Genomic DNA, 22982 nt, shown 5'->3' with positions numbered 1-22982 from the left:
TCAAGTGTGACAAATATTTACGTCCCTTGTGTTTCTGTTTTGATTCCGGCAGGTAGATGAACTCTATGAAGCTTATTGTATCCAAAGACGCCTCCAAGATGGCGCTAGCAAAATGAAGCAAGCCTTCGCCGCGTCCCCTGCCAGCAGAGCTGCCCGGGAGAGCCTGTCGGAGATCCACCGGAGCTACAAAGAGTACACAGAGGTATGCGCCAACCTGCTCGGCTGCTGAACCCCACCTGGCCCAATCTGAATTGTCGATACCTGCTAAGAACCAGGGGAATGGCACCCTCAACCTCATTCTGCTCTTTAGAGAGAGACGTTTTACTATTTGCCTGTCTTGCGTTTCCTTGAGGCCATCGGTGGAGTGGTTTAAAATGGCTCTCGGGTGGTTTTGTTGGTTGTATTTTTTGTGTGTGTGGGGGGTACGCGGGCCTCTCACTGTCGTGGCCTCTCCCGTTGCGGAGCACAGGCTCCGGACGCGCAGGCTCAGCGGCCATGGCTCACGGGCCCAGCCGCTCCGCGACATGTGGGATCCTCCCGGACCGGGGCACGAACCCGTGTCCCCTGCATCGGCAGGCGGACTCTCAACCACTGCGCCACCAGGGGAGCCCTGTTGGTTGTATTTTTGTCCAGAGCATGTGACTTTCTGTTGTGAGCGTCACCTGTCAGGCACTCACCTCCTATAGTGCCTGGTAATAGGTTTGTTCATGGACGTGTAAATCCACAAGATTTTAGACACTGTGAAGCCATTCACTGACCAAATCTTATACTTCTTTATGTGTATAGTCTCTGCACAAATAGACTACGAATGCATGTTAAAAATTTCAGCAAATGAGTAAGTCACAAATGCCCTGGTATTGGTCATTGAAATGCACTTCCAAATTCTCTAGCGTACAATCTAGTCTAGCTTTATCCCTGCAAATTGAACAGACCTTGTGGTTAAGATGGCTGCCCTGGATATTGGGTTCACCCACCTCCTGCCTACGATTATTTTATTGTAAGAAATTTCCCTTCTATCTTAAAGGAGGCGAGATAAAGAACCATGAACAGAAGCATGCTTTCCTGCTTTCTGACTGTCTCTGGGGCCCAAACATATGACACAGGGAGGTCTTCACTCATCCAGGGGTCACCCGAAACCAGTGCCTTTGATGAAATGACTGAATTATTAAAGCAGCACTTCTCACTCTCCCATGTGTCTTTGTTCAAAGATCCAATTTCATGAATGAAGTCATCGGCCTGATGAGGGTCTGCTGGACAATTCCCAGAGCTGAGCATCCGGTCTCAGCCCTGGGACGGGAGGGATGTCTTGGATGACTTGCCACAGCATTGCTTCCTGTGTAACCCTCCAGCCCTGCGTCTTGTCTGAACCAAATTTGTCTTTTTTCATGATCTAAAACAGGGCTTCTTTCTCTCCATTTGGAAGAATGCTTTTTGAATGCATAAAATGAAACCCATAGGAATTCAAAGGAAACAAATTATATTGAAATACAGTTATTTCGGGCTTCCCTGGTGGCGCAGTGGTTGGGAGTCCGCCTGCCGATGCAAGGGACACGGGTTCGTGCCCCGGTCTGGGAGGATCCCACGTGCCGTGGAACGGCTGGGCCTGCACGTCCAGAGCCTGTGCTCCGCGACGGGAGGGGCCGCGGCGGTGAGAGGCCCGCGTACCGCAAAAGAAAAAAAAAAGAAAGAAAGAAATACAGTTATTTCAATATTGTCAAGATATTTTTAAAATCAAATGTGTGATACAGTACAAGGCTGCTGCTTTATTAACTCATCAAACTACAAGATTTAGCAGTGGCTCCAATAACTATTGCAATTTGAAAGTAATGAAAAATAGAAATGATTTCTCAAGGTACCTGCAACAATTGATGCGACATGAACATAGATGTGACTTTTATCAGGTCTAAGTCACAGGTACTAGTCATACGGCTGCGGCGTGTTTTCTACGTTCATGATGTATGGACATATTAGATATCAGTTAGAGGTTAGTGGAAATAGCGATGTGACTTTCTTTTTTCCCCATCCAAGCTGATGGAGCACAGGTTAAGAATCTCTGGCTTCGAAGCAGCCCTAGTTCACGAGACCTCATTTCCACACATCTGTGAAATCAAGAGAGCAGTTGCCAATGAAGGAGGCCGTTCAGAGAACACACGTAGGAGGACTGAGTGGCAGCCGGTGCCTGTCCCAGAACTTTTGTCGGTTGTTTCAGAAATACCCTCTGGTGGTCAAGCGCCAAGACATGGCATCATATTTCCTCACAAATTCAAAGATGTAGAGTGTAATTTCAGCAAGAGGAGAAAGAAGTCCAAGACTTCTGCAGCTTCCTACCTCACTTGACATCAAGTGGATTCGTATCTTCACATAACCACAAAAACCAGCATTTTATCACAAAGAGGATTTAGGAATAGACGGTTCTGGGTGCCTTTGCAAGGGCAGCAGTGTGCGTCCGTGGCTGCCTGGGTGAGACAGAAAGCAGTTCTGACCATGGATGTCCTCAGCTGTTAAACTAGCTGCCCCCCAAGTTTTTCAAAGACACTGGTCGCAGTCCTGACATGCGTGATAACATCGTTGATATATTTCTAGAAACGTAATGCATTCCTTCCTAGAGACACCCAGTGCTCTGAGGAAGAAAATTGGTTTACAAAACTGAGACTTTGTTTTCGAAACTTTCCAGCTGCACAGAACTCAACCTCAGGAGTTTTCCCCAGCTTTGCTAAGCTGCTTGAGGTACCAACATTTAAGAGTCAGCACCTCTAGCTTGCAAATCAATTCGGAATTCCTTTGCAAACAAAATCCAAATGGAAGTAGCCCCTGTCTGTGCTCACTGAGCTGCCCAGGCCATGCGTCCGAGCCCCTAGCTGGGATGGAGGAAGAAGCTTGCAGATGCTGCCCTGGGGGGCAGGGGGCAGGGGTGTGTGTGTGTGTGTGTGTGTGTGCGCGCGCACAGGGGGATGGGATGGGGACTTCTGCTTAGAACACCAGAGGTGGCACCGAAAGCTTAAACTGGCCATGCTGCAGAAGGGCCACAGCACTTTTCCTCTTGATTTCTGACTGCAATTGCTCTGTTTAGGTCTTCAGACACTGAGGAGGTAGGGTGCGAGTGGTTAGATATCTAACCACAGGCATAGATGGTGTGGCTCCTCTGCCTTTACTGTTCCTCAACATTAGAGTGAGGAGAGGACTCTTGTCAAACCCAAGAATCATTTTGAGGGCCTCAGGGCATGGCAGCAGGAACTCTGCCTCATTCACTTTGAGTACAGCTGAGCTCCTGAGCCCTTTTTTTTTTTTTTTTTTTTTGAGGTACGCAGGCCTCTCACTGTCGTGGCCTCTCCCGTTGCGGAGCACAGGCTCCGGACGCGCAGGCTCAGCGGCCATGGCTCACGGGCCCAGCCGCTCCGTGGCATGTGGGATCTTCCCGGACCAGGGCACGAACCCGTGTCCCCTGCATCAGCAGGCGGACTCTCAACAACTGCGCCACCAGGGAAGCCCTCCTGAGCTCTTTTTGCCCCAAATTCTTATTAAGAAAAATTTCAACCCTTCAGAAAAGTCAAGCCTAGTATATTGAACATCATATACCTTTATTTAGACTTCCATTTGGTAATGTTTTGCATATTTGCTTTTCTTCTCTTGCATATGTTCAATTTTTTCCCCTTTTTTACTCAGTCATTTGATAGTAAATGGTAGATAACATGCCATTTCACCCCATAAATATTTTAGCACAGATCCTTTAATGATAACCTATGTAACATGTGTATCCCTTGCATAACCACACACCATTATCACATCTAAGAAGATTACCAGTCCTCCTATAATTATCTAATATCCTGTGCATTTTCAGATTTCCCTTATTTGACCCAATGATATCTTTTATAACTGTTTTAGTTTATTTACTTTCAAATCAGGATGGAATCAAAGTTAACACATTGCATTTGGTTGTTATGTCACTTTAATCTCTTTTATCTAAAATTTTTTTCCCCATAATTCTACTGCCTTTTTATAGAATCCAGGCCAGTTCTTTTAGAATCTCCCACATTCTGGATTTATCTGACTGTTTATGATATAACTTAACTTGGTCTTCTATGCTCTAAATTGCCGGTACACTAGAAGGCTTGCTTAGGCTTAGGTTAAATATTTTGTGACGATTTGCTACATACGTGTAACTCACTGCAAACAGGTAAATGCCTCTCATTGGAGCAGCGGTTGTCCACTGCTGTGAGAACATCCTGTGCTTTGAAAGAAATGTAGCCCTAACGCTGGTCTCCTGTGCTCTTCTTAGAACATGTGCACCATTGAAGCAGAGCTGGAGAAGCAGCTGGGGGAGTTCTCCATCAAGATGAAAGGTACTCTTCCTCCTTTTTATAGAGTGGGGTGCTGTCTCCGCCTAGCTCCTTGAAGTGTGGCATCACACACCGTTTTTATTTTCCTTGCAAAGATATTGGGCCACTCTCTCTCAACCCTCCCCACTTACGTTAATTTATTGATGCTCCAGAACCTTCTCGTCCTGAGACTTGCCTACATATTTACATATTTACACATTTACATATTTACTGTGACAGGATCTCAAACACACACAAACATGGAAGAATATTATAAGGACTCCCATAGACCCATCACCTCCATTTAATAATCAGCAAGATTTTGCCACCTTTGCTTCATCTGTTTTCTTGTCTTTGTTCTTCCTTTGATGAAATAAAACCCAGATGTGGGAGTCTCTCCCTGTAGACTGCAATGTGCCTCTCTTAAAGAATAGGGACATCTTATGATAGGGACACCACAATGCCAAGTATTATCGCTTCTAATAAAACGAATATGCCTTTGTTATGAATCCATTCCATTAGCAAATGGCCTGGTGGTCTCAAAAGTGAGTTATACAGTGTTCAAATCAGGATTCAAATGAGGTCCATGCATTATCATTGGTCGTTAGATATCTCTTTTCAGTTTCCTTTCATCTAAAACAGACGCCTCCTTGTTTTTTTTCCTACCGTTGACTTGTCATGTTGAAGCTGTTGTCACTGTTGTCACTTTCAACATGTCACTGTTGTACAGAATGTCCCACGTTCTAGACTTGTCTGTTGGCTTCTTGGTGGTGTCATTTACTTTGTTCCTTTATGCTCTACTTTCCTATAAATGACCTACCAACTTCTTTATTTTTAAATGTTTTTTAGTGTTAAACCCACACAGGACTGTGCCTTTTCCTCTTTTTCCCAGTGCCTTTCTGGTGTTGACTCCAGGAAGTCCTACTCTGAAAGCATTGTTGATTTGTACTGCAAGCATCTTCAGAACAAAAAGCTCTGGTTGTAGAAAACGGAGCATCCTTCAGGTGTTGTCAGAGTTACAGCTCAGTGGCCAACAGGGCTTCAGATGAGCAGCCATCACAGCGAGTCCATCTTCCTTCTGAGTTTGGGCCACGCACCCACTCACCGCAGGGAGAAGGGCTAGTTTGTGTGCCTTTCCTTTTCTGAGGTTTCTTAGCAGCTGGATCCCTGGGTTGCTAATGGGGATTTAATCACCCTCTTGTCTGCTTTTTGCCATTAAGGGAATAGAAAAGGAGCGCTTTTTTTTTAAGTGCTTGACAGGAGAGCTTAATTTTCCAATGAGTCACCTAACTCAGGAGGCAAAGTGTTCTGTCAAGTGTGATGTCCGTAGAGCCGCTCTGGTTGAGTGTACCTGCAATCAACATGACCTTGACCCTCAGCTGCCCACACGGCTGTGTTCTTCTCTCCAGCAGATCCCGTAGTGAATCAGTCTGTTATTCAGTATGAAGTCTCAATACTTACTTTACTACTGAGACGGGACATCTGTGCTTTTTCAGTTTTTTAGGTCCTTTCTCTTCACTGTGGGTCCTCACCGAGTCAGTGGTTCTAAAACCACTCAGGCCCTGCCCCCATCTCAGCAAGTCAGGGCGGGGCCCTGGCACCAAGGAGCTCCACAGCTCTCTTCCCAGCATTCTCTCATTCTAAGGCAAGGGTTACAATGGGAAGCCGTCCTCTTCCCCGTTTCCCTCCCCCAAGATAGGTGGGTGGCACCCTTCGGGTATATTTTTCATCCTCGGGATGATTCTGTCAGCAGCCTGCTTCTGGAAAACCACTGCCCTGAGTCAGTGTTTAGCAGAAAACACTTCTCTCTCCTTCCCCTAACTCTCGGGCACCCTCCACGCAGGCTAGCACAGTCTGGGGTCTTACAGCTGAGAGAAATTCCCATCATGCCGTCTTCTCACTGTTAATCCAAGCAGTACCGTATTTCCCCTATTTCTGACGCTCACTATTATCAAAGTCACCAGTTTGGGGTGAGTTGGTGATTTCCCCATTTTGTCGATGGGGAGTGGGGTTAAGTGACTTGTCCCAGAAGTCACACGGTACGTTGGAGTCAAACTTGAAACTGAATTCCAGAGCTCGTGGCTCCCAGTGCATTCCCGTCCCCCAGCCCCATATGAGGAGGGATGTTCTAACAAAGGTGAACAGGTACTATAAACTATTGCTCAAAACATGTTCTCTTCTATGGGATGGTAGTCTTCCACCCAGCACACAGGCACCTAGGAGTGGGTGAGAGGAAAGGGACAGCCACCCACCAGACCTGGACCTCAGGCCTGAGGGTCAGCGAGGATGTTCTGGGGGCCCTACCATCCACCGGGGGGCCCGACTGCCCAGCTAAAGAACGGCTCTGGGTTATGATGGGCTGTCATGACGGACGGGCTCAACTTGCTGCCGCCCCTGCTATTCCAGCTCTACCCTCAGCGTGGTTCTGTCTTTCCTGCCCGACGGGCTTCCCTGGCTTCTGTCTGGGTTCAGGGTTTCTCCCAGGGGGGTCACTCAAACCTGCAAGTGATCCTCCTTTTTCATTATTGATTTATCTCACTTCCACTTTCCTAATCTAACATGAAAACTTGAACTATTTCTATGAAGCCTTTCAGGGGTAACACCCCCATGGAAATCTTCCTCTCTCTTGATAAAAGGGAGCCTCTCACGCTGCCAAGAAATCTTGCATCTTTGCAGTTACCTACTTTCTTATCTGTTATTCATTCTGGTAAAAAAAAAAGAAAAAAAAAGAATTACCACCCCCAACATACATAGTGACACAAGCTGAGGATCTTTCATAATATCCTCAGACCTGGTAAGCCAGCTTCCTCCTGCCACACGCTTCCCCAACACACAGACAGCAATCATTCTGTGGGGTTTTGGAGGGGCGGGGTAAGTGATGATGGTAAAGACAATTGAGCCTGCTGTTGGCCAGGCTCTGGGCTGCATCCTGGTGAATGGTCTCTGGCCTTGACTTCCACACAGTCTACTGGAGACAGTGGTTGCATGAGCCAGTCTAATCTAATTCCACGGAATAAATGATCTACTGGATCAATAATGTGGCCAATTGCTTCGATGCCTGGGGGGCGGGGGGGTGGCAGGAGGGGGCGCAAAGGGTGCCACCCGCCTATCTTGTGGGAGGGAAACGGGGAAGAGGAAGGCTTCCCGCTGTAACCTTTGCATTAGAATGAGAGGACCCTGGGAAGAGAGCTGTGGAACTCCTTGATGCCAGATTTTGAAGAGGGTCGAACGCCAGGCTAAAGAGGGAGCACTAGACCCATCCACCAATTTGCAGATGGAAAGACGTGGTCTGTTACAGAAAAACTACTTCTCCCAAGTATTACCTACTTCATATTAAGTTCCAGGCAGTGTGTATATCCGAAAGTCTGTGTTGGCCCCTGCAGCTTTTAGGGCAGGTCTGGCCTTGGGAGAGGGGACATCTACCAGGGAGCTAGTAAATCTGCATTATTTATGCCTGGTCAGTAAATCATTCAGTCCTGTAATGGGAGCGCCTGTCTATTCAGCTGTCTGGCTGTTTTCCTTGGAGTAGAAAGTGTCACTTCCTTAGCTTCAGAATCGCTCCCCCCCCAGTGCTAAGATTGTCGTGAATATCCAACCAGCCTTTTCTCTGTGTATACGCTGCGTGCCAACATGTGTGATCTTTTTTATCTTTGGAAAGGAAGATCCTCACAGAACTAGAAAAAAAGGCGGCACATTCTTCTGGCAGAATGGTCCCTGAGCAAAAGAAGAACAGGGTGGGCGGTTGCAGACTGTAGCATCTGGGCCTTCCGAATGAGGTCATGGAAGAGCTGTTTTATCAGTAATAGATGTTTACAGTAAAATATCCACAAGGTGCAGGAAGATGCACCATGGAGATGAAAGCCCCCTCAGCCCCTCCACTTGCCCATGCTCATCCCTGGGTGCTAACCCCCATGATGGTTTTTGGAGTGGCCATAATGAAAGCTTTGTGGACAGTGCAGCAGTAATCCCCAAACTGCTGAGAAAACAAGAAGCTTTCCCCAACTGAAAATCCCAACAGACCTCAGACCAGAGTCTGAAAGAAACCTGGCCAGGTTTAAAAGATACAAGGCGGTAACTCTAACTGACCCACTGTTAGTTTCATTTCTGCAATCAGTACCATGAGTGGCTTACATTAGCAGGTAGGACTTGAAGAATCATAGCACAGCCCCAGGCCTGTTTTTGCCTGTCTACTGCCACGTGCCACGTTATGGTTATAATCAGGGTATCAGAGTGATACCGCCTCAAGCATTTCCAAAAAATTTTGCTTTAATAACATGAGCTGAGAAGCTCAAAAACATCACTACCAAGTAGCTTTCTCCCATCTGGATAAGTTCTTCCAATATGAAATTTCTGGTGATTTTGAAAGGAAAAAATAAAAATAAAAACCCTCAAAGGATTTTCCCCTTTACTCTTCTTTATCCAGCACTGATATCAGATCAGTTTTTTAGGTTTTTTTGTTTTGTTTTCTAACCAGGCTTCCATTGTAAGTGCATAGGTATGTAAATAGGCAGTAGATAAATCCGGAATATTCTGCAGAGTTTTTTTTTTTGGTTTGTTTTTTTTTTTAAACATCTTAATTGGAGTATAATTACTTAACAATGGCGTGTTAGTTTCTGCTGTATAACAAAGTGAGTCAGCTATACATATACATATACCCCCATATCTCCTCCCTCTTGTGTCTCCCACCCTCCCTATCCCACCCCTCTAGGTGGTCACAAAACACCAAGCTGATCTCCCTGTGCTATGCGGCTGCTTCCCACTAGCTATTTTACATTTGGTAGTGTACATATGTCCATGCTACTCTCTCACGTCGTCCCAGCCTACCCTTTCCCCTCCCCGTGTCCTCAAGTCCATACTCTATGTCTTCTGCAGAGGTTTTTAAAGTGTTTAGGACTTTATTAGAATTGGTATAAACAGCCAATTGTGATTTATAAAGATCAGTCGATTGTGCTTTTTTTCAGAGGTATTAAAAACAAAAGACTAATCCTCCAGAAAATTATTAGTGAAAATTGGCTTCTTTAATTCTGCTCTTATTTCAGTAAATCTTTTAAGAGGCTTGTTATGTTCTACTTGTTAGTGGAAACTGGTCCTCAATGGACCGGCTCCGTGGATGGAGAGGTGTGACGAACTGGTGAGTTGCTGCCATCTACTGACAGAGAGTGGTAACAGCAGGTGCCTTTTTAGGCCTCCCTGGACCTTCTCTATCATCTTAATCCTGGCATAGCCCATTGAGACTGGTGCGAAGCAGATTCATCCGTCCCACAGTCTCACAACTTAACGGGGCTCTTCCTAGAAAGAACAGTCTTCTCTGCCCCAGAGAGCACCTCTCGCCTCACCCCAGCAAGGAATATCCTCTCTTGCTGTGATAGATGGAATTCCCAACAATAGCTGTACCCACAGTCGTTCCCCAGAAACTATTATATGAGTTTTCACAAAGGCCTGACACTTTGAGTCTTATAAGTGTGCCAGTGTGGGTTTATAAAGAGGGGAAATGAATTCTGCACCTCTGATCCCAGTTGCTTGCTTACAGGTCTGGCTGGTTTTGCTCGCCTCTGTCCCGGAGATCAATATGAAGTAAGTGTGGTGTCGGTCTGGGTGTTGGACTTGAGAGGCAGGAGTCAGCTGTCATTATTTTGCTTCTTCAATTTTTTTTTACATTTTTTTATTTTGAAGAAGAAATTTGAGCCAATAAGTAATTTTGGAGATTAGTGTAAGACCTCCCATATACGGGTCACCTAGACAACCAGTTTTTAACGTTATGTCACATTTGCTTTATTATTATTAATATTATTATTGTTGTTGTTATTTTGCTGAACTATTTTAGATTAATGCACAGGTATCATGACCCTTCACCCCTAAATTATTTTCCTGAGGGAATTTCCTGGCGGTCTGGTGGTTAAGGCTTGGCACCTTCACTGCCTTGGCCCAGGTTCAATCCCCGGTTGGGGAAGTAAGATCCTGCAAGCAATGCGGCACAGCCAAAAAAAAAATTATTTTCCTGAATGTGGAAAGACTTTCTCTCATATAAACGTTGTACAATTGTCTACACCAACAAACTTAGCACTGGCCCTTTAGCTAATGTCATTTGATATACAATCTATGTTCATATTTTTCCAAGTGTCCCAATATTGTACTTGATAGCAGTTTATTTTTCCTGATGCAAGATCCAATCCAGGATTATGACTACTCAAAAGTATCATGATTGAAGAATAATAGAATCTAGATCTTTCTTTATAAAAATATACTCCATAAAAGTAAAAAAGCTTTTTATCTTTTCCCTCTTCAGAAGGGAACTTACATAATGATTTCATCTAACTATCTCCTCCAAAACCTTCTATAATCATTCATCTTGGCCGAGGGTGGTGAGGGGGAATGTGTCTTCCTCTAAGCAGTAAAGCTGTCTGACTGAGGAGAAACTGCACACCCTCCCCCCAGAGTGTGTCAGATTTCAAAATCCTTGTCCAGACCTGTCTCCCTTATCCACAAAAAGGATGCCCTTCTTCTTGCTTCTGGACACTAAGTAGATTTTAGCTGCTGGTTCCTTGTCTTTCTAAAGGAGCTGCGGAGTATGGAGAATGAATCCAGTGGTTGTTATACTGAAGTAGAACTAACGAGAGAAAGAACTGAGCCAAAGGGCACGATGCAGTGACCTTGTTCTAAAGAAAGCCCTTCATACCCTCTATCCTAGAGAAACAGAACTTACCCCCTTTGAAAGTCTTTCCCTGCTGGTGCTCTGCTCCCCGCCCCCTGCCAGGGAATTTGGAAGAAGCGACAGTCAGTGGGTGTCATGAGGATGCTGGAGGAGGGGAGGAACAGTAGCTACTGTATTTACTTGCCTTTTTCATCCTGGTGTTTGGTGGGAAGGCAGGTGAGGGCAGTGGAACCTGAGGGCCCTTTGGTGTCTTTCCCCAGATTTTCATGAAGTATGGCCGACAGAGGTGGAAACTGAAAGGCAGAATAGAAGTAAATGGCAAACAGACCTGGGATGGAGAAGAAATGGTGTTCCTGCCCCTGATAATTGGATTAATTTCCATCAAGGTACAATATCGTCCTTGCAGTTTGTTGTCTTTGCTGGTGCCACGGCTGGATGGTCCATCGTGGAGACCTGTGCCCGTTACTTCTGCCTGCTGCCCCTCCAGCCCGCAGACCTCTGTACGTACTACAGGCACATACATCAAAAGACTTGCCCTCGTGTCAGAGCGGGCAATGGAAATGTGAGATGGGCTTGGGAAACATCCGCCTCTGATTTCAGATATGGTTCTGAAATGCCTGCCCTGGCCAAGAAAAACAAAGGAAAGAGTAACCTGGCTTCGTCCTCTGCGCTCCTGTAAGGCCTTTCTTACCTCTCCCTCTCTCACCAGGTCACAGAACTCAAAGGGCTAGCAACTCATCTCCTGGTCGGCAGTGTGACCTGCGAGACCAAAGAGCTGTTTGCAGCACGACCTCAGGTGGTGGCTGTGGACATCAATGACCTTGGCACCATCAAACTCAACCTGGAAATCACCTGGTAGTAAGTTGCCCTTTTCAATATCATCATGATAGAAACAAGTGCTGTAGGCTCGTGCTGTCCCAGGGGTGGCGTGTGGACCGTCAAAATCACTGGGGAGCTTGGTACGAAAGCAGGGTCTCAGGCCCCACCCCAGACTCGCTGTGTCAGAATCTCTCAGGGCCCAGGGATCTCTTAAATAAGCTGGGTGATGGTCACACATGTTAAAGGAGAGCCCTCTGCCGTATCACTACTCTCCTCTTCAACTTCCTATTTTTAAATATTTTATTCTGTCTCCTCGCCTCCTTCTCAGCCTTTAGATGTGTATAAAGAAGTATATCTCTCATGTCCACTAATTTGAAAGAAAATAACTGTCCAGTATGAGATATTTTATCCACAGAAAGATCCTGATTCTCGCTATGGTGTTTTAATTGCTTAGCCCTCTTTATCTCAGATACCTGACACTGCTTTGGAAATTTTTGGATATCCTTAGTCTCTCCACACTCTATATACTGAAACAGAATATTTCCAAAGGGCCAGAGACACCTTTTGTCAAAGCAGGGAACTTAAAAGTGGTTTTCTGAAGTCACCCCGCGAGAAGGGTCATGATAAGCTATTAAGTACTGGTTGCTCACAACATTTGATCTTATGCCCCTGGTATGTTACAAGTAACTAGGACATGTTCAGTGTTAATGTTTGGGGCCACCTTTACAATAGCGAGGGTCAGGCATGGAAGCAGCAAAGACATGTTGCCTTGTTATTGGAGCAGTGTCCACAGCTTTTGCCCAGCCCATCTCTCCTCGTAGCTTGTAATGATTGACGTCTCAAATGCAAGATCAGTGCTTCTGCTGGAGGAGCACATGGCATGCTGATAAATGGCATCATTGTGAACAGACTGTTATCCTCTCGGTCACACAACAGGCTCTGGGTCCACTGAAAGGAATAGGAGAGTTTTCTTTAGAACCGAACAATAATCTGTTGCTCTCTTGTATCATTAAAGCGTCTGCCCTTGCAAAGCTCCAGGAATTTTTACAGACTTCTTCAACATCTCGTGTTGGGACAAACATTAATATGTTTGTGTCTCTAATACGAACGAGGAAACAAATTTATCTGGTCTGCAGGTGTGCACATAAATTGTGCTTAAAGCTGTGATGATAATCTGGGGTCCCTTGGGTGAGTCTAGACCCCGTTTTCTGCTCCACTTTTTTTTATCTTGGTTTGTTTGCTGACAGACCAATTTGGCCAAAACCAGCCCAGTTCCCACTGGTTTGAGTTTACGTAAGTATAATGAGGTGCTTTCTTGGCCTGCGGACCGGTGATTATAGGTGACTTTAACAAACGTGTGTTCACGGGGACCTGTTGTTTTGCAGTCCGTTTGACGTGGAGGACATGACCCCATCCTCAGGTGCTGGGAACAAGGCAGCCGCCCTCCAGAGAAGAATGTCCATGTACAGCCAGGGCACCCCAGAAACGCCCACCTTCAAAGACCACTCCTTCTTTGTAAGTTCAGTGTGATTTCTAGAGGAGAAATGATGAGCCTGAGGCCGTGCTTGCACCCAGGGTTTGAAATGCTTAATATAGGGTGTTAGGGAGTCTCTATAATTCCTAATACAGTCGTCCCTTAATACCCGAGAGGGATTGGTTCCGAGAACCCCCCTTTGATACCAGAATCCTAGGATGCTCAAGTCTTTTATGTTAAATGGCATAGTGTTTGCACATAACCTATGCACACCCTCCCGGATACTTTAGATCATCTCTAGATTACTTATAATACCTAATGCAATGTAAATGCTATGTAAATAGCTACCAATGAATTGGCAAATTCAAGTTTTGCTTTTTTGGAACTGTCTGGAATTTTTTTTTTTTTGCGGTACGCGGGCCTCTCACCGCTGTGGCCTCTCCCGTCGCGGAGCACAGGCTCTGGCCGTGCAGGCTCAGCGGCCATGGCTCACGGGCCCAGCCGCTCCACGGCATATGGGATCTTCCCGGACCGGGGCACGAACCCGCGTCCCCCGCACTGGCAGTCGGACTCTCAACCACTGCGCCACCAGGGAAGCCCCTGGAATTTTTTTTTCATAGATGCATAACCCTTGGATACGGAGGGCTGACTGTAATGTCATCTTCAAGTTCACCCTAAGCACATGGTGACTAAGGAAAGCACATTCCGAGATGTCTGTGGCCACCCGCGCACAGGTGGTAAACCTCCTGTGGCTCTCCTCTCCCCTCCCCCAACTTAACCTGTTGCTTGGTAAACACATGTAGACTTTTCTGCACATTCTCTAAGATCAGACTTTTAAAGAAGTGGGTGTAAATAGCGGCCTCCTTGTTTTAATCAGAAATGCTTGCTAGAAAGCTGACAAAAACATGGTAACCTGCTGCTTTCCACTAACTCCCCCATTTTGCTTTGACTTCTGAAGAGATGGTTGCATCCTTCACCAGACAAGCCAAGGCTGTCTGTCTTGAGTGCCTTGCAAGAGTCTTTCTTTGCCAAGCTGCACCGCAGCCGCTCTTTCAGTGACCTGCCCTCCCTCAGGCTGAGACCCAAGGCCGTTCTAGAGTTTTATGTGAGTGTGTGTGGCCCGCCTGGGTGTGACGTGCTTGCTGTAGGGGGCTTGTGGCATGTGGGCTTTGGCATGGCTCTTGTTTTATCTGCTGTCTCTCGCTCATTGGCTAACGGTTACAGGCCTCCTGTCCGTGGGTGGGAAATTTGGGCATGCATGCACCTTTGTGAGAGAGGCCGTTTGTCCTTCCCTGCTCATGATCTCCACTTTTGTGCTGTGACTTTTCTGCACTGTGGCAAAGATATCCATGGTAACAATATTGTCACTTAAAAAAAAATACAGCTGCGCTCAAGGTCAAAGGAGATTTTCGTTCACAAGTTAAGCTAATGTATCACTAATAGCAGTCTTTACAGTTGTAGCCTTCAAAACCTGGCACTGGATTTAAACCTATTTTCCCGAAACTATTTTTATTGAAAGAGGTTCTTAGCCCTAATTTATTGTATTGTTTGCTAGTTTTATACTATCGAAGTAAAAGAAACTCTTTAATTTGCAATCAGGAATGTAATAGGTAACCTACATTATATGTGTTATCCATTATGTCACAAGAGAATACACATACACATATGTACATACATACCTGGAATGTTCTGCCATTTACAGACATATAAAAGTAATCTTTGAATGTCCAGAGAGGAAAGGGTTAAAAGTCTTCTGGTTAATAATAATAATAATTGTTATACTCCAATAAAGATGTTAAAAAAAAAAAAAGAGTGCAGCTCTAGACTAACTGGCAAGCCTAAATTAGTAGAGAGACTGATTATAGAGGAGTTTGAAATAGATTTTTTTAAATCACTTTCAAGTACCCACTCTGCATGCTCAAATGAGGTAAAAGATTGTTGCATTAGTAAGATATATTTTAAAATATACTTCAAATAAAAATTAAAAATAGATTTATTTTTCTTTCTAAATGACTACTTGAAACGCGTTTTTTATTTTTCTTCCCAAAAAATAAATAAATAAATAAGCCATCCAAAAAATAATAATAATAATTGCATCTTAGTCATTGGATTAAAAAACACAGGTGAAATGGACCAGGCTAAACTCTAGTGGAGTTTCCACGGAAAATGGGAAAGATATGCACGTGCCAGAGAAGAGTAGAGCTGATGCAGTAACTGTCAATGTCATGTGTATATTGATGCTCATACGCTGCAAGCTGGAGGGTGTAGATATGGTTAGTAGAGGTTTTAATTGCATCATGTAAACAAGAGCAAGACTAGAAAAGAATGTGATGGCTTCCCATAGCCTTTTGGATAAACGCAAACTCCTCGGAGCAGCCGTTCCATTCCGGCCCAGTCTTCCAGGCCCACCTCTCCTCTCTCCAGCCTTCATTCTCTGCCGGACTGCCCCCCGCCGACCCCAACCCCCATCACTGTCCTCCAAATGCACCCTCCCTCTCAAGAGCTCCCACAGCCTGTTGTTCCTTCTAGGACGCACTTCCTCCTCCTTCTGCCCTTCTTCTCCGCATTTTCCAGGGCTGAGTTTCAGACACTCTCTCTCCTGAGCACCACCCCCGCCCCCTGCCGGGGCTCCTACCACCCTGCAGCATCCCTACATCACCCCTCAGTTACAGCACGCCTTCCCCGTGTGCCCGTTTATAGGCTCGCGCTCTTGGCAGGCTGTATGTCCCCTTCAGCAGGGCATCTCAGTCTAACTGGATACTTGCCACTTAAGTACATGCAAATTGGGTTTGGGAATGTGAGACTTGATAGAAGTGGCTGAAGAGGAATTTGGAATTTAAATAAGAATCGTGACAACCAGTCCCGCTCCTTACTTAGCCAGCGCCTCCCGCCTCCCTCAGAGCTGCTTGGAATGTGTACTCTGAAGATGAGCTGAGGCTGGGCAGGAACGTTCAGAGGACCCAGGGCTTCTGTGAGATCCCCAGGGGACCCCACGGAGGAAGTGCAGGGAGCAGGACTCAGCCTTCCCCCATCCCTCCCCAGAAGCTTCCTTTTTTGTCTGTCCTGGAGGCATAAAACGTGTTTGGGGGGAAAAGGGGGTGCAGATACAGGAGGAAGGAAACTGAAGTAAAGGAGGCTGGAAATAGTGAGTCGCACGGGGACCCACCCCCTCCCCGTCCCCTCCCGAGGACGGTCCCTGGAACTCCCTCCCCACCCCCGACCCCCCACCCCCACCGCACCGGGACTCTGGAGCACAGTTCAATAATCACTAATCCAATAATCCAATAATCACTAATCGAAAAGGAAAACATTCTCACTTTTCGAGGCAAAGAAACTGAGCCTGCAGAGGTTACTTGAGTGCCCCAGTGACACATCCTTTTACTCATCCTGTGGTTAAGGTAAAAAACCTTCCAACCAGATGAGAATGGAGAGTTTGAGTTGAAACTGCATGTATTGGGAGCTGGTGGCCCAGATCCAGCAGTGATGGGACCATGGACGCTGCTGGAGGAGGATGGGGAGCCTCTTTCTGTCTGCTCCTCATTTCACTTGCTGTAACATTTTTGTTTCCTGGGCTAATTCCCAGCACTATCGTGATCATTCATTGTTTTATTTATTTATTTATTTATTTATTTATTTTGCGGTACACGGGCCTCTCACTGTTGTGGCCTCTCCCGTTGCGGAGCACAGGCTCTGGACGCGCAGGCTCAGCGGCCGTGGCTCATGGGCCCAGCCGCTCCGCAGCATGTGGGATCTTCCCGGACCGGGGCACGAACCCACGTCCCTTGCATCGGCAGGCGGACTCTCAACCACTGCGCCACCAGGGAAGCCCTATTATTTTTTTTTGGCCGCACCACACGGCGTGTGGGATCTCAGTTCCCCCACCAGGGATCGTGGAGCCCACGCCCCCTGCAGTGGAAGTGCGGAGTCCTAACCACTGGACTGTCAGGGAGTTCCCTCATTGTTTTATGTATAATTAAAATAGGTACTTACCTTTACTTAAACAATCAATTCTGGAATCCAAGAGAGAGTATTCATTTTGAAGGAGTTGATCTCAAATAACTAAAAAACTTTTCCCACAAAGCAACATTTAGCACTTCGCCAAGACCACTGTGTTAGGAAAGGTGACTTAGAAATTGCTTTAACGCCTGCATAAACAAATTACCGTGGTTACCTGGATATTTCTGACCTCTGTCTTCTGAGTTCTGCTTCACGGATCACAGAGCCTGGGGCTGCCTGACAGAGCACTTGGGATTTCTAGACACCCTGGGAGCTCTGGGGTTTGCAGCCCTGGAAGATAGTTGTTCAGTTTATCAGTCTTTTTCTCCTCTTTTTATAGAAGCACTGCGCACATATTTCAGGTCTTGAATTGTTTGTGGCGTGGTTACTGAATTAATAAAACTTTTTCCAGGGCTTGGGATTTGTGGGTAGAGTTTTTCAAAAAATAATTTTATGAGAACTGAAGCAGAACAAAGCATCACATCTTTTGAGTGAAATAGCAAGAATGTTGTAAAGTCTTTTAAGATCGATGCCAAAAAACAAAAAAAACAAATCAAAACAAAACAAAAAAACGGTGGTGCTATTCTTAACTATGGCTGCCAAATATTGTGAGATCCTGGGATTTGGGAAACAAGCACCACTCCCCTGCCTCCAGCCTCTTCTTTTGAAAAATGTCAAACCTGAGAATAGTGCAATGAACTTTCACCGAGATTCAACAATGGTAATAGAGTTTTTAAAGGCTTGTTTTCTTTTGCCACGCATGTGCGCGCACGCACACACACAAAATCAACAATACAATGTTAATATCGTGAAAGGTCTGTTTTTAAAATTTTAATTGTCTTACATTTTGTCTGGAAATGAACCATGCCAAACGCATCCCTTGTATTTAAAATCGTAATGATTTGCCTTTTATCTGCAGTCGAATCTACCTGATGACGTCCTTGAAAATGGGAAGGCAGCTGGGGAGAAAATGCCACTGTCCCTCAGCTTCAGTGACCTGCCCAATGGGGACTGCACCCTCTCCCACAACCCAGGCCGCCCTCTCCCCAGCACATGCTCGGCAAATCCAGAAATCACCATCACCCCCGCAGAGCTGAACCGCGACAGCCCCTCCTCCCAGAACGAGGGCCTGGATGACTCCAGCTCGTCCTCTTCCAAGAGCTCCTTGGGAGAAGAAGGCTCAGAGCCCAGGCCCCACAGGGAGGAAGAGACCGAGGGGCTCGGGAAACCCGAGGCCTGCAGAGCATCCGCGGGTGCCCGGACGGAGCGCCTATTCCTGGAGAAGGGTGTCGCAGAGGCCCTTCTGCAAGAGTCTGACGAGGCCTCTGAACTCAAGCCCGTGGAACTGGACACTTTTGAAGGAAACATCACGAAGCAGCTGGTCAAGAGGCTCACCTCGTCAGAGGTGCCGGCGGCCACCGAGAGGCTGCTCTTTGAGGGCTCTGTCAGTGGAGAGTCCGAAGGCTGTAGATCCTTCCTAGATGGAAGCTTAGAGGATGCCTTTAATGGGCTTTTCCTTGCATTAGAACCACATAAAGAGCAGTATAAAGAGTTTCAGGATCTGAACCAAGAAGTCATGCACTTGGATGACATTCTAAAAGTAAGTACATTTTTAGGGAAATTGGCTTAGGTCTGGAGACAGGTATCTTCAGCCAACATTCTATTTAAAATAGCCTATCTTTTTTTTTTTTTTATCCTGCCCCATCACAGGATCAGTAGATAATCATCATGTAAATGGCACTGATTTTTAATACTAGTAGCGTATATTTATTTTCCTGACAACTGATCAACTTAAGGAAAATGATTAGGAGTTAAATTAACAGCTCTGGAGAGCGTCTAAATTCCCTCAGTCCCTAAGTTCATCATTCAGATTCCAGATGTGAAATGGTGGCCTTTTGGGCATCATAATCTCATTGAGATGCTCCTGGAGAGGGTACCTCTCTGAGTATCAGGGAAGCAGGAAAGCCCTCCCATGGTTGAAGACAGAGTTAGGCAGTACAAATGTGAGAGCCATGGGCATCTCTCCCCTGCCCAGGGCACCACCTCCTGGAGGATTCCCTTCTCTGCAATTGGCCCAAATTGGTGAGTCGGAACCCCAGATAATCACCCACGAATAATCGAGAAGCCAGAGAACCCTGACTCCACCAGAGTTATCTTCCCCTCTCCTGTTCCTAATCAGACCGCTCAGGATAGACATGGGAAGATAGGAGTGAGGGGGTGATTTCCTCTTAGGCAGGAGGTCCTAGCAATGAGATCGTTAATGCTACCCCAGAATGTTATCTGTCTCCACTTGGCATACAGATGAAATTTTTAAAAACAAGGCACAAGAAGACAGAACTGGAATTTTTGTCCCGAATCCCACTGCCACGTCTTGTATTCTTTGCTTTGCCGCTCTGATTTATAGTGCCACAGAGAAGAGAACTTGGATCTTTTCTCTTGAAAGAGCAGTTCTTTGGGAACCTGTTCTATAAAATAAGCTTGAAAATACAGTGTCAGGGGCAAGTCAACCCACAGCAGGCTGTTGCATCCCTTGGCGTGACGGTTTTAAGATGTGGCCTTCCCCGTGGCACCTGGAACAACCTTCCCAACGCTTTTCTCACAGTCTCGGTCACGCTGACCTAGGTCTGGAGGGGATGTCTGCCCGGGGCAGATAATAATCCATGCTCTGACTCCCCACATCCTCTAACGCTCATGACAGATTGATTCAGCTGTAGGTGTAGCCTCCGAGCAATAGGGATGGGCATTCTGCATCTGCTTCCTGTAAAACATAACTCAAAAGCATCTGCTCAGGGCTCATGCATGGAGGCTGTTGGCCCAGCACTGCAGTGAAAACATCGTTTATCCCCTCAACAAGCTCATGTCAGCACAGCTGACCAGCTTTTGCTTACTGGGGAAAAAGTTGTTAAATGACACAATTGATCCACCTGAAGTAAGTGCCTCAGATGTCTAGATGCCCCCATTTCCAGGCGTCTAGGGTGCTGGTCAGTAGCTCAGTACACCAAGAAGCGCTAAGCAAGTCATCTGTTAGTCTTATAAAAACCTGGTGGCTATAGGTTTCTTTCCAGAGTATTATTTCAATCTGCAGTTGTTCCAAAACCATCCCGCTACTAAAATCCTTAACTGCCCCTTTCTTTATTTTGATCAGTATTTAAACACATCCATACTGTGCAAGATCAGGTTCTGTAATCTAGCTTAGGGAAGAAGACCCTAGAAGTGGGTCAAGTCGGGACTGGCTCCTCCTCTCTCTCTGAGATGGAAAACGGCATTAGAGTTGAGGTCTGGGGCAAGTGGCTTTGTCTCCAGCCAGGATTAAAGCATCCGCTGGACAAAGCTTTCTCTTTTTTCCCTCCTTCACATTCCTAGGATGCTAAACACCTTGAGGATCAGAAACTAAATGATGCTGCCTCTTGGACGGAGATCACTGAGGGCGAATGAAACAACTCTGATTTAAAAGACTGAAAGACGGTTTCCTATATGCTTTGTCTTGAGTGTCAGAGACTCAGATCCCTGCAAGGCCCTTCCGACCTTGTGTAATGAAGTCAGCAGGGAGTGCCACCTAACTGGATGGAGAACATTTCGTTCTTCTTACTTGCAGAATTTGTCCCATTCAGTAACCCCCAGCATCCTCTTGACTATTTGGAAGAACTTCTCTCCATCTCTGTGCCCACAGCAACTGGCATTACCCTGTCTGTAATGTTTCTGCTTAATATCCAGCAATGTAGAATTCTCCACACCATAGAATGGGTTTGCTCACATAATTCCAGGGTCCAGTCAGGGAAGAAATGGAACTTGTTCCTTCAAAGAGCTGTAGAGGAAGCACGGCTACTCCTTGTCATGCCCATGCCATTTATTTTCTCCTCAATGCTCAAAGAAAAATTACGTGCTGTGAATGTAAAATTAATTTTTTTTTTTTTTTTTTTTTGTGCGGTACGCGGGCCTCTCACTGTTGTAGCCTCTCCCGTTGTGGAGCACAGGCTCCGGACGCGCAGGCTCAGCGGCCATGGCTCACGCGCCCAGCCGCTCCGCGGCATGTGGGATCTTCCCGGACCAGGGCACGAACCCACGTCCCCTGCATCGGCAGGCGGACTCTCAACCACGGTGCCACCAGGGAAGCCCCGTAAAATTAATATTTAAGTGTACTTACCTAGGGAGTGTGGATTAAGTGACTTCGAGTAGTTTTCTATTTCTGGGATTTGTTTCGTGAATCCTTTAGAACAGGTGCCTTAGGTAGCTCACCCCTGTCTCAGGGCACTGAACATGTTGCCACTTGGAATTAGAGATTGGTTAGTAGTTGGCATTGACTGTGACTCCTTAGATCTGTCTGCCAGTTGCATTTTATTTGGGGTTGAGCACGAGGCGGAGAGAGTATAGCAGTTCTATTTCCCAAAGCCTTCTGATTGTAGTATTTTTTAAACTGTTTATTTAAAAAATTTCAAACAAGTAGAAAGAATCAGATGATGGACCCTGATGTGCCCATCCCCCAGCCTCCACAGTGCTCAATTCACAGCCAGTCTTGTGTCTGTTCTTCTGCCTGCTTCCTTCCCTCTGGATTGTTTTGGAACAAATCCCAGATATTGTGTCATTTTATCCACGGTTGTACTTTCTTTTAATAAGACGACTTTAAATGAATTTTTTACTGCCAACAAAAAAAAAAATAAAAGCTTGAAAAAAAAGAAAAGTGTCACATCTCCCACTGGGTGTCTTTGTTGTGTTTCTCCTTCCGAATATGTTGATATTCTCCTTGGTACCTTCTACCTTTGCAGTGCAAGCCAGCAGTAAGCCGAAGCAGGTCTTCCAGTTTAAGTCTTACAGTTGAAAGTGCTTTAGAAAGCTTTGATTTTCTGAACACCTCTGATTTTGACGAGGAGGAGGAGGATGGTGATGAGGTTTGTAACGTTGGAGGAGGTGCTGACTCAGTATTTTCAGACACTGAGACTGAGAAAAATAGGTAAGTCTGAAGTTAGCGTCTGCTTCTATTTCTACTGTCATAGCTGGTACAGCAGTTCTTTGTAGCTACCAGACGGGACCTGATACACATCTCCAGGAAGATAAAACCCCCTATACATGAACTGGCTTACAGTTCCTTTTCATTGTTAAGTACAACTTTTAAATCTCATTCACCTCTTTTGGTGTTGTTTAAGGAAAATTAAATTGATTTTCTTCCTTATAAATGAAGGGGAGATTTTTGTATGAGTGTGTGTGTATTTATGTGTATACACATACATCTTGTAGGGTTCAGTGTCTACAACTTGTCCCCAATGTAATTAATTGCAAATTAAGTAGGTATACCATATTTCTGGAGAACTCTTACTGGATCATCAGTTTGGACCTGGTTCTCCTTGCTTTGCATCGTATCTCTAATTTCTTCATTTTGTTAGACTTTGCTTTTCCCACCCCTTATCTCTCCGTTCCTTTTGGCCATTGGGTCTTTGCAGTAGATTAAGCTCATCAGTGCCTATATCAAAGCCGGGTTTAAGCCCCGTGGTCCATGTTTTCCTTAGAGCGTAAGAGGAGATGACTGATAACTGATAACTGCCACTGGATCTGCAGGCCTCCAGCTGGAATGTGGCCTTCTCTAGGATGGGGATGGGACAGAGCAGTGGGAAGGGAGGATAAAGGTGAAATGTTGTCACCTTCTTTCTCCATTGGGCTTTCTTGTACCAAACCATGTGTTTAGAGCTAGAGCCTGGGGTCCATTCTGTAAGCACAGTGAACATACTCAGCT

At 45.9% G+C, this 22982-nt stretch overlaps 1 protein-coding gene across 2 annotated transcripts in view; it reads left to right on the top strand.

Annotated features, from left to right (window-relative positions):
- The window catches only part of RIPOR2 (RHO family interacting cell polarization regulator 2), a 111819-nt gene that overhangs the window by 68042 nt on the left and 20795 nt on the right, over positions 1 to 22982 (top strand). Inside the window, exons 7-14 of one of the 2 annotated variants that reach the window (XM_060023542.1) lie at positions 53 to 202; positions 4277 to 4340; positions 9847 to 9890; positions 11229 to 11354; positions 11678 to 11826; positions 13173 to 13302; positions 18177 to 18857; positions 22021 to 22205. In XM_060023542.1, the coding sequence (XP_059879525.1) occupies positions 53 to 202; positions 4277 to 4340; positions 9847 to 9890; positions 11229 to 11354; positions 11678 to 11826; positions 13173 to 13302; positions 18177 to 18857; positions 22021 to 22205 (1529 nt within the window). Of the gene's footprint in view, positions 1 to 52; positions 203 to 4276; positions 4341 to 9846; positions 9891 to 11228; positions 11355 to 11677; positions 11827 to 13172; positions 13303 to 18176; positions 18858 to 20620; positions 21141 to 22020; positions 22206 to 22982 lie in introns of those variants that run through there. The other variant, XM_060023543.1, reaches the window with a different exon arrangement.

This window comes from Delphinus delphis, chromosome 10 (genome assembly GCF_949987515.2).
Source record: "Delphinus delphis chromosome 10, mDelDel1.2, whole genome shotgun sequence".
Lineage (NCBI taxonomy): Eukaryota > Metazoa > Chordata > Mammalia > Artiodactyla > Delphinidae > Delphinus > Delphinus delphis.
This window is presented reverse-complemented; position numbering and strand designations above follow the sequence as displayed.